Source organism: Quercus suber, unplaced genomic scaffold (genome assembly GCF_002906115.3).
Source record: "Quercus suber isolate HL8 unplaced genomic scaffold, Cork oak 2.0 scaffold_129, whole genome shotgun sequence".
NCBI classification, from domain to species: Eukaryota; Viridiplantae; Streptophyta; class Magnoliopsida; order Fagales; family Fagaceae; genus Quercus; species Quercus suber.
This window is the reverse complement of record NW_027069592.1, coordinates 234,572-245,756: the sequence shown is the minus strand read 5'-3', so window position 1 is coordinate 245,756 and position 11,185 is coordinate 234,572. Positions and strand designations below refer to the sequence as shown.

The window sequence follows — 11,185 nt, the reverse complement described above, 5'->3', positions numbered from 1 at the left end:
GAGAGTTTCAACCTATGACGTCCGTTTTTTTATAATAAAGATATTATCAGACTAAGACACTAGTCAGTTTTTGGTGTAAGCAGGGATTAAACTCTAAATTTCTTATTTAACTATCAGAGATTTTATCAATTGAGTTAACTAGAACCCACCTTATTATGTTTTAGAGAGTGAGAGGAAGAAGATTAATGTGAAAATTCAACATAAAAGAGTTTATAATTACATTTATTTCCATCTGACTATAAATACTGTTTTTTTTGTTTTTGTTTTTTTGTTTTTGTTTTTTGGGTATAATGAAATAATTTCATGTGGCATAGATCAATAGCTCCTATTGGTGCTTTTCTTTCATCTACCATCTCTTTATTTCCGTTGACTGGTACTAATTCTTAAGCAACACAAGTCTTAAGATAGCATTTTTCCTGTAGAGGCATTCCATTTTTATTTTTTTTTTCCCCAAATCTTTGGTAAATTCGAAAGTGGCTCTATCATATATTTATTCTTTTCTATACGGTTTATAATTCTTTTGTTTATTTGTCTAAAAGTTTGTATTCTCTTTTTTGCATTGCTATAGATGATTAATTAAATGTAGTTTAACATGACTAGAGGATAGTCCTTAAATCACTTTGTGACGTGAAGGTAAGCCATCACTATCATTATCATATTTTAAATTATTTTTAATATTATTCTTGAAAACTTACTGTAGGAGTGAAAGACCCAGGAAAATATATCTACATATGTATTGGGCTGGGGGCCCAATCCGGGGAAAGTAAGCAATCTGAGGACGGGTAGACACTGTCATAGGATCCGTGTCAGTAGGTAAAGGGATGAGGTCTGATCATGATAGCCTATGAGGGTTGTCCGAGGAGGAATGCTACCTCAGCTGCACAAAGCCGTGGTCAGAAGGTGTGGTTTGCCATCAAGAGCAACGTTCTGAACCATTCCATGGATGAGGATAAGTATCAGGAAGGAATAGGACGGGGAAAAAGTTATGAAATATCTAAAAGAAAGCTGCTACCATCGCATTGAATACTTTGCAACTAACTTTCTGGCCGCATTAGTGAGGAAGTGATACCTGAACAGTAGTTTTCAGCTTTACAGCTACTACCCAAAGACTTCAGGAAGGTACTGATGAGACAAGAATCAACACCAATAATTTGATCTGCATGTGGAGAGTGGAGATGAAAGGGAAAGATAGTATAAAATGGAAGAGATACCCTGAGAGAAAGGGATCGATAAATGAAGATAAAAACACTGTAACAATCAAGAGTTGAACTTGTAATCAAACTTGAGAGAAATATATAAGAATTGATTTCCTCGGACTGTGCCGAGGACGATTTTCTTTAGATTAAACAGTCTATCTTTATTTTCTTGTCGTCTGAATCCACTTTACTTGTTGTCTGATTTATTAAAGCCTAGTTTTCCAATCCATTCTCTACAAATTCATTGTATTGGGTTTTTTTTTGGCCTAAGTTCATTCATCCTTTGGGCTAAGGACTCAAATTGCGCCCTTACAATTACTTATAGTTGTTTTAAATTTTTTTGATGCGTGGATGGAGATATAATAGCATGCTCTCAAAAATGAAAATTATGGATTTTAGATTTTGTGTTTATCAGGAATACATGTACTTTTGAAGGGGATGAAAGGTCGATTAAAGTTGAAGTTCTTTCAGATTTTGTTTGAATGGGCAAATGCTTCGAATGGGCAAATGCTTCGGGTGTTGTTACTTTCATATCTCTGCCTGACATGCTTGATTTTTGTACTTTCACTATTGTTTAGTTTCTCTTTTGTTGTTGCCTTTTAACACACTGCTTGTATGCCTTGTTTTATCTTTTTGTCCTTATATCAATTTTCAATGGAGTTAATTACTTATTAAAAAAAAAAAAAACTTTTAGCAATTGCTTAATGAAATAGTCTTGTTGAAACAATGTTTAATATTCATTTTCATTTCTCAATATCCTCAAAAAACAATGTCTAATATTAAAGCCTGTTGTGATAGAATCATAATATTGCTTATTTAAGCCTCTTCGATTTTCAAGACCTTTTATCTCTTTATTTATTTATTTTCACTTGTAACAAGTGGGAGAGGGTTTGAATCCAAGTTTTCCATGTGAAGAGAATTGACCAATTGTATTGAACTACAAGGCTCTCTCTCTCTTTTTTTTTTTTTTTTTTTTAGATAGGAGAGTTACATTGCTCTTGACCTTTCTTTGATAAAAATGTCTCCCACACAAGTCACGAGTTCAAAACTAGTATATATAAAATAGCACTCCTTTTTAATGCAAAGCCGTACTTCAATATCTTATTATACGTATGGTAGGGGATAAAACAGTGCAAAGTAGATTGGACAAGGAGAACTCATCCAAATTCTATGTATTAACCTGTTGTTACAAATTACAAGTTACAACATGTAGGTGCAAACACAAGAAAAATGGAAAAATACAAGAGAAACTAAATAAAAAATAATTTTGGATAATATTTATTTGCGAGAAATTACACAACACTTTGGATTGTGGTGCGATACTCGCTCTTTTTAAAAAGATTCAAGTTCTCAGTTGGTTAAGCTTTATAATAGGTGTAGACTTTCTCTAATTTATCTCTTCCAAGATTCAATAGTTCAACAAAATTTGTATGACTAATTTATTAAGGCATTACTTGTACGTTGTTATCCATTTAGTTATCTTATTAGCAAAAACACACCAAATAATGAGATCCCCAGAACGAAAAAAATAAATGTAGTTTGGGAAAAAATAAATCCATATTATTAGCATACTCTCTGGAGTACTAAAATAATGAGATCACTAGTACACCAAGATCCTCGTTCACTTGCTGAAAAAATAAATGCTTTAGGTAAAGGTAAATTCATTAAATGTATTCACTTTCCAGCTACTTCATCAACCTATTTACACTACAAAACACACGGGTTATAGACACGTTTTTTTAAGCCACGTTTGCAAAAACGTGGCTACAGGCGGGCTATAGCTGCATTTTTAAAAAACACAGCTTAAAGTATTGAACAATAGCCGTGTTTTAAACGTGCGGCTATAGAATATGTCTACAACCGTGTTTTTAGTGTTTATAGCCGCATTTTTTTGGGGTGGAGCTATTGCCGCGTTTTAAACATGTGGCTATAGGACCTTCTTATTTTTATTTTTTATTTTTTATTTGAACTATGGCCGCGTTTAAAGAATGTGACTCTAGCTTGCCTATAGCCGCGTTTTATAGACGCGGCTATAAATTTAGTCTGTAGTCGCATGTTTAAAATGCGGCTTTAGTTTAGGAAGTGACTGCGTTTCTTAAACACGGGTTAGTTTATACTTTAAACCCCAACCCCATCTCTATATTTTTCCTCTGGTATCCCAAGTCTCAGAGATTCCAATGGCTTCCTGTGAGTCTCTCTCTCTCTCTCTCAACCCCAATGACAATATGTTTTACTTGTATATTTGGTTTCATTTTGTGTGTGTGTGTGTTTTTGGCTTTTTAGTTCATCATCTTTGCATTTAGGGAAGTGGGTATTTCAAAAGTCAATGCTTTTTTTAATTTTTGGTTTTGTTTGAGAGATTGGGGTGCCTGGGTTTCTGGGATTTGTTTATTAATGTTATTGAATTTGTGAGCAGTCGAAATCATAAGTAAGGATAGCCATGCATGACTATTATAGAATTAAATGCTTATAGTTGCTTTGAATTTTTTTTTTTTTTTTTGGTTCCTTTACTTTTTGTTAATAATTTTTTAATGTAGGGATATTTTTTTTTTGGGTTGGAGTGAGTGATTTATATAAACAAAAAGCAAGTAGATTCTATTTGAACAGATGAAATGTACAGCATTGAAATTAACTTCAGTGAATAAACCAATTTAAAGTAATAATAATGTATGAATTTTTGAATGCTACCAGTGTGGTTTTAATCGTGTAACTTTAGTGTTACTGTGGAATCTCTTTGTTCGGCTTCGAATTTGATGTCTCAATCAATTTTGTGATTGTCACTTAGTAATTGAGGGATGAATAGATTTTAGTCCAATGAAGGAGAACTGTTGATATAGGTTTCTTTAAAATTAAAGTGTGGATTGGTAGAAAATGGATAAAAAATGCAGAAGAAGAAGGAGGACTAGTAGAAAAGAAATGTGTGATCACACCGCTAAGGAGAATTGAACTCACACATTGATTATCAAATGTTCATTAGCTTCGAAAGAGATGAAATTATGATATAGAATTTAGCATTTGTATGAGTTTCAATCATCCCATATACAAACTACTGTAAACCATAAATTAAGACTTAAATTAGGAGTCATGAAATCATTATGCATATAGAAAATAACAGTCTTTACATAACTATTACTATAGCAAGTTTCTGCCATGTAATAGCTGGATAAAGTTGTTACTTAACTTCTACTATAGCAAGTTTCTGCCTTGTAATAGCTTTATGTAGTCTTGGTGAATGATTGAATCCAAATAATTATGAGGCATATGGCTCAAAGTACATGCTGTGGCTTTTAAGCCTATCACATATTTGTATAGAGATGCTATTCTGAATACTTTTGTTGGATGGTCCACTTGTAATTTTGTTCCTATGGTTACAAGGGCAGAGCAGGGCTGGGAACCGAAATCATTTCTCTCTTTCATTGACTTATTTTTCTATTCAAACATCTGTAGTGATTGGTTATATAGGATGGTATGGTCCTTGTTAAAGAGTTGGAAGTTTAAGGTCAAGCTGCCAAGGCTTACCATTGGTCATATATGCCTTTTTCTTATATATATATATATGGCCCCCATTACTGCACTCATTAATATCTTGATTATAAATTGTCATCATATAGGCTATTGATATAGTGTCATTTTAATACTTAAATTTAAAACTTATTTTTTCTCAAAAAAAAAAAAAAACTTATTTATAAACCAACACTACAACGTTTTTCAAAAAGTAGAAAGCATTACCAATGTCTTTAGTTGTTGTAGCAATAAATGGAACAATAATTAAGTGAACATATATACCAACCATTTCCATTTTCAATTTATTTATTTATTTTAATTAATGCAAACTTAACCGTCTCATATATATTCTTTTCTTCTTTTTGTTAGTTCTTTTATCGCTTTGTCTTCTTCACATCTAAATCTCACAGCCAACAACACACAGGTTTACATCTCTCTCTCTCTCTCTCTCTCTCTGATAAAGCCTTTGTTTGTTTATTTGATTTTCTTTTTGTTTGCTCCCAGGGAAAATTATTTTTATTTTTCCTAGAAAGTGTGGTGTTGTGATTGGCTGATTTCAATTGCATGCTTGGTGAATTGTATATATATATTTTTCATGATGTTTATGCATTATGTGAATCAAATATTCATCTTATTATTGTATTCTTGTTTTCTGTTAATTTAATGTATTTGTTATTCTGTTGTAACAAACAGAGTCTTACTAATTGGTGGACTATTTGTTTATAAGCTGCTGAATATCCTTATAGATTCCTTTTGTGTGTGTGTGTTTGTGTCAAGTATTTATTAGGCTACTTCGTTATGCTGCTTAATCTGAACCTTAACTTCTCCTGTTTATTACAGGATTTAGTTCTCTGAAGTTAAATCTTTTTGTATGCCAATTTTTTTGATGTTCTACATCTAAATTTTTTTAAGCCATTTAATGCCACCATACAAATATGGGTTTAACTTAATATGCTACTTTTTTTTTGAAAATTGTAGTTATATGAACACTGGTGTTACATATTTTTGTTGTTTTCAGGAGATTATTCCCTAGTAGTCCCCAAAGAAGAGGTCTAACAATTTTGACCAAGCCAATAACTGCTTCTAGTTCAGGTAAAGTAACTTTAAAGACACTTATAAATTCATGCAATTTTTTTCTTCTTTCCCTCTTCGTTTTGTCTTTCTTCCTCCTCATTGGTAGTAATGCAGTTTGATCTCTTACCCCTACATTTGTTTTTCGTAAGTAATTAAGTATTATGTTGTTTTGGAGATGTAGGTCTTGAGGCATCTATTACAGATCAGAAGGGAAAAACAATAAAGTTGAAGAGTGCTAAGATAGTTAGAGTCTCAAGTGAGCCTGCAAGATTAAATTTGTATTACTCATTTCTTTTGTTGATAGATAATCTAATATAACAGATTTTTTGCCTTTTGTACAAGGTGATATGATGTTTCTGTGAACTAAATCTTATGCTTCTTTCCTGCTTTCTTTTCTCTTTAATTATGCGTGAAAGTGAATTAATAAAATAATTACCAAATATGAACTGATCTTCTACTTGGTTTGGCTAAGCATGTTTGATTTGTGACTTTCTCCATTCTGGTTATAGTTTTAACATTTCGTATGTCAATTAACGAAAATGGATGAAGACAGAACTAGTTTTGTCTATATTAGAAATTCCAATACTATTTTTATCAAGTTGGTTATATAATTCATCTTTGGAGGATGCATCTGAATGGATCTTTATTAAAAACAATTGTCCTGTGGACAACATATGGTTTCTTAAACCTTTTGTGAAATAGATGGCCAAATTTGGTTGTGTTTCTTGGATTGCCTCTACTTAGGTGTCTTGGAAATTTATATTGCAATGCTCTCATGACATTCAATTGGTAGATACAAGTGGACTTGACTGGGGATGAGATGGAAAAAGTGTTTGATTAGGTTTTTACAAATTTGGCTCACATAGCGCCACCTGTTCCAGGATTTCGCAGGCAAAAAGGAGGTAAAATTTTGATATCCCTTGCCAATGTTGTTCAAGTTATGACCGCGCTTTGTGTTTGTTCTCTTTAGAAATAATTAGATAGGTCATGGCAAGAAGTTTCTCAAGATAGGGGCTTATTTTATCTAATGGGCATAGGTGGATACAAAACAGATTATGGTTATTTTATTGATGACCTCTAAAATTCTCAGATGCTTTGTAATTTCATGAAAACAATAATCTCTGTGCTTATTGGTGTAACCACACTTCACAACACTGGGCTAACCTATGGTGGGCTTGTTTCTTTAGCTTATGGATGGTTAATAGCTGGTGTGTTCACCATGTTTGTTGGGTTGTCTATGAGTGAGATTTGTTCCTCTTACCCAACCTTTGGTCGTCTCTACTATTGGAGTGCAAAGCTTGCTGGCCCAAGATGGGCACCCTTTGCCTCATGGATAATTGGCTGGTAATCATTTTCTTAAAAAGTTACTTACTTTGTTGGTTTGAATTGTAGTAATAATAAGAAGAATGAAAAAGATAAATTGGTTTGACACCTTAATTGCTTTTATCACCACTGTTTAGTTGACATAATAAGTGCTTTGATTTCAGACTAAGCTTTAGTATAATTGTTGTTGTTGTTGCTACTGTATATTTCAATGTTTGTTGAGGAATTCAAGTTGTGCTTGGAATTAATGAGATTTGCAATACTTAGAATAAGGTGGTGGTTGACTTTTTATTGGGGTTTTAGAGGAAGTGGATAGAAAAGGATCTAGGATTAGATTAATGAAACAATGTACAATTGGGGTGCATATTTGAAATGTGAGAAGCCAACAATGGCCTAATGTCCTCATGGGGAAATGGTAAACCTCAAAAGGCTCTATTATTCGAGTGTAGACCTCCATTCTTTGTTAACAGGTCTGCACATTTGTTACACTCCTGGTAAGCACGATGCAAGCCTCTGGGCGCAGTGGCGACTCCAGGAAATTTTTTCAGGGTATTCCTCAACAAGCATAAATTACACAATCTAATAAAAAGAAAATTTTATATATTGACAACAACAACAATCAAAAAATACACAAATACATAAAATTTACAATTGCCTTCTACGAGTTTTCATTTTTTGAAATCGCTGCATAATAGTCTCATTATCAATGCTACAAGCTACATCTTTTTCAATATACACAACCAAGCAATCATTCATCCATCGATCTCCCATTCGATTGCGCAATTCATTCTTTATATATTTCATTGTTGAAAAACTTCTTTCTACTGTTGCAGTAGCAACTGGAAGGGTCAAAGCTAGCTTCACAAGCAAGTAGACTAATGGATAAGTCTCGTGTTTTCTTGTGCTCACTAACTTTTCAGCAAGTTCACTAACTCCTTGAAGCTCTAAAAAGAAGTCATTGCTGCACATATCAAAAATGTAATTCTGCAGTTGAGAGTCAAGTGCCAAAATATCTGTCCCAAGAAAATCAAAGGGATAAAACTTAGCTAGACGTATCAACTTTTGCTTACCGAAAGCCACAAATGAATTACTTGGATTCAAACAAGCCATACAAAGCAGCAAATCAGTATTTGCCTCAGAAAAGCGGTTGTTAAGCTCTTGAAGTTGCATATCTATAACTATGTAAAATAGCTCAACAAGATAATGATGTAAATTTGAATTTTTTTGGGTGTTGCGTCGCGGCCTCCCACTAACTACAAATACCGCTTCCATGTCCAAGATAGGAATATCATGTGAGGTACAAAATAAAGATACTTCAACCAATAAAGATGCCCATCCATTATCTCTTATCACTTGCAACCGTTGCTTAGACACTTTAACAAGATCCATAGCATTTACTATATCTGGATTTTTTTTTTTTTTTTTTGGTAATGCTATTGACAACTCATTTGTGATCCCTAAAATATTTTTCATCAAGTGTAGAGCAAAGATAAATTCAAAAGAGAGAATTGACCTTATAATAGATCGAGCTTCAACTTTTTAGTCGGAGAGGCCATCTTCTTCAATAATATCTAATACATCACCAACAGCAGAGAACATCAAAATCAAGTTAAGAATAGTCCCATAATATGATCCCCAACATGTATCACCAGGACGTTTAAGATTTGTCTCTTGATTCAAACCTTGCCCACTTCTACGTACACTATTCTCCAAATCTTCTTTAATTTTGGCAAATTGTGTATCTCGAAGAGCATCTCGTCTCTTACAAGAGCCTCCAACAACAGTTACTAAATTACTAACCACATAAAAAAATTCAGCAATGTTAATGTGATTTTTAGCAACAACAACAAGTGTCAATTGAAGTTGATGAGCAAAACAATGGACATAAAATGCTGACTTGTTCTCTTTCAAAATTAGAGTTTTGAGACCATTGATATTACCTTGCATATTACTAGCCCCATCATAACCTTGGCCACGCAGTTTCGATAAACTCAAATTATGTTCACAAAGTAAACATTCAATAGCATGTTTAAGTGACAAAGCGGTAGTACTTGCTACATGTACAATACCAAGGAATCGCTCTATAATAATTCCTTCTTTGTTCACATAACGAAGAACGAAGGCCATTTGTTCTTTCATTGAGATATCACGTGACTCATCAACTAATATTGAAAAGAACCCATTGTCAAGATCCTTGATGATAGCTTTGGATGTTTCACGTGCAATTGCATTCACAATGTCTTTTTGAATATCAGGGTAGGTAAGCTTGCAATTTTTTGGAGCTTTTTGCAACACTTCATTGATAGATTCATTGTGATCTCCCAAAAATTGTACAAGCTCAAGGAAATTTCCTTTATCACTTGAACCTTGAGATTCATCGTGACCACGAAAAGGTAATCCCCAGCATAAAAGGAATCTTATGCAATCAACTATTGCATTTAATTGAATCCGATATTCAGTTTTATCTTGATTTGATTGCTTAACAAAAACACTTTGAATGTGTTGCTTCTCCTTCAATAGATCTACACTCTTCTGGACAGCTTGGTTATGAGCACTATTACTCCTCCAACATGGAATTTAACTTATCTTTCTGATTCCAAAGTTTGAATTCCTTCGTTACAAAAGTGTCACCTCCTCCTTGCTTTCCAACATCTTGCCCAAATAGGTAGCAATAAAAACAAAATACTGCATCCTTATCTATACTATATTCCAACCAGTATCTATTTGTATACCATTCGGATATAAATCGACGGGGTTTTCCAGAAAAATATGATATAGGGTAATCATCACTGTGTAAAACAGGTTGACAAGGGCCTTTGGTTAAATAATATATTCTTATTTCATCATGATGATTAGGATGATAAGATGATATTTTTTCTCGTAGCCAGGATTTGAAGGAAGATTCTCTAAGTTAAAGTCAACACGAATTCGCTTAGAAGATGAAGATGAATCTTGCGCAGGAGCTGAATTTGGGTATGTGGTTTTCTTATCAAATATTTGTCCATAATTCTAGCAAAAGAATAAACAATAAACTATAATTTATTTGAAATATTAATAAAATTATTAATTATTGTTGTTTAGTTGTTTCATTAATTTGTTTATCTTTTATAAACTATAATTTGTTATATTATTGTTTCATTAATTATAAAATTATTAATTATTATTTAGCCTAACATAATTTAATTTATTTGTCTTTTATAATGTATTGGTTAATTATACTGTTTTAATTATTGTTGTTTAGCGTAACAATAAACAATATTATTTTAATTTTTTGTCATTAATTTTATTATTTTAATTTGTTATATTATTTAGTTCATTGTGCACATTACACTAAAATAGCCAAACATTATAGCATAATAATTAAAGCAGTGTAATGTACAGTACATTACATTGCTTTAATTATTATTTACTACCCGGCCCATGTGCCCATCAGCCCATGTACCCTCACCTACTAACACACAAGCACAAGCCATCCTCAATCACAACTGCCAATCAGAAAATTTCACAATCACAGTACACATTACACATTTACACTAAAGACAATCAATATCACTTGTACTGACACACATTGACCAACAGCAAGTCAGCAACGGATAAGACAAAGGCAAAAAGCAAAATAAATTGAAAGAGTAAAGTTGTAAAGATTGGTTCTCAAAAAAAAAAAAAAAAATCGGCAGCTAATCAGACCAACAGCAAGTCAGCAACGGATAAGACAAAGGCAAAAAGCTAAAATAAATTTAAAGAGTAAAGCACTAAAGCAGTAAAGATTGGTTCTAAAAAAAAAAAAGGGCAGCCAATCAGAGTCTTATAGTCAAAAGGANTCCTTATCTATACTATATTCCAACCAGTATCTATTTGTATACCATTCGGATATAAATCGACGGGGTTTTCCAGAAAAATATGATATAGGGTAATCATCACTGTGTAAAACAGGTTGACAAGGGCCTTTGGTTAAATAATATATTCTTATTTCATCATGATGATTAGGATGATAAGATGATATTTTTTCTCGTAGCCAGGATTTGAAGGAAGATTCTCTAAGTTAAAGTCAACACGAATTCGCTTAGAAGATGAAGATGAATCTTGCG

The 11,185-nt window shown here is 32.8% G+C and overlaps 1 protein-coding gene and 1 long non-coding RNA gene across 2 annotated transcripts; one reads left to right on the top strand and one right to left on the bottom strand.

Annotated features, from left to right (window-relative positions):
- The first annotated feature begins 3,276 nt into the window (after window positions 1-3,276).
- LOC136068676 (uncharacterized) lies at window positions 3,277-8,357 on the top strand. Its single transcript, XR_010630001.1, has 4 exons — window positions 3,277-3,383; window positions 5,070-5,124; window positions 5,719-5,792; window positions 5,956-8,357. It is a non-coding gene; the product is annotated as an uncharacterized LOC136068676 (long non-coding RNA).
- Window positions 8,358-8,636: 279 nt separating this feature from the next.
- LOC112025114 (uncharacterized) lies at window positions 8,637-9,788 on the bottom strand. Its single transcript, XM_065776134.1, has 2 exons — window positions 9,784-9,788; window positions 8,637-9,660 (listed from the first exon to the last, which is right to left on the bottom strand). The coding sequence occupies exons 1-2, from the start codon at window positions 9,786-9,788 to the stop codon at window positions 8,637-8,639; spliced, it is 1,029 nt and encodes a 342-aa protein (XP_065632206.1).
- Between the last annotated feature and the right edge of the window lie 1,397 nt (window positions 9,789-11,185).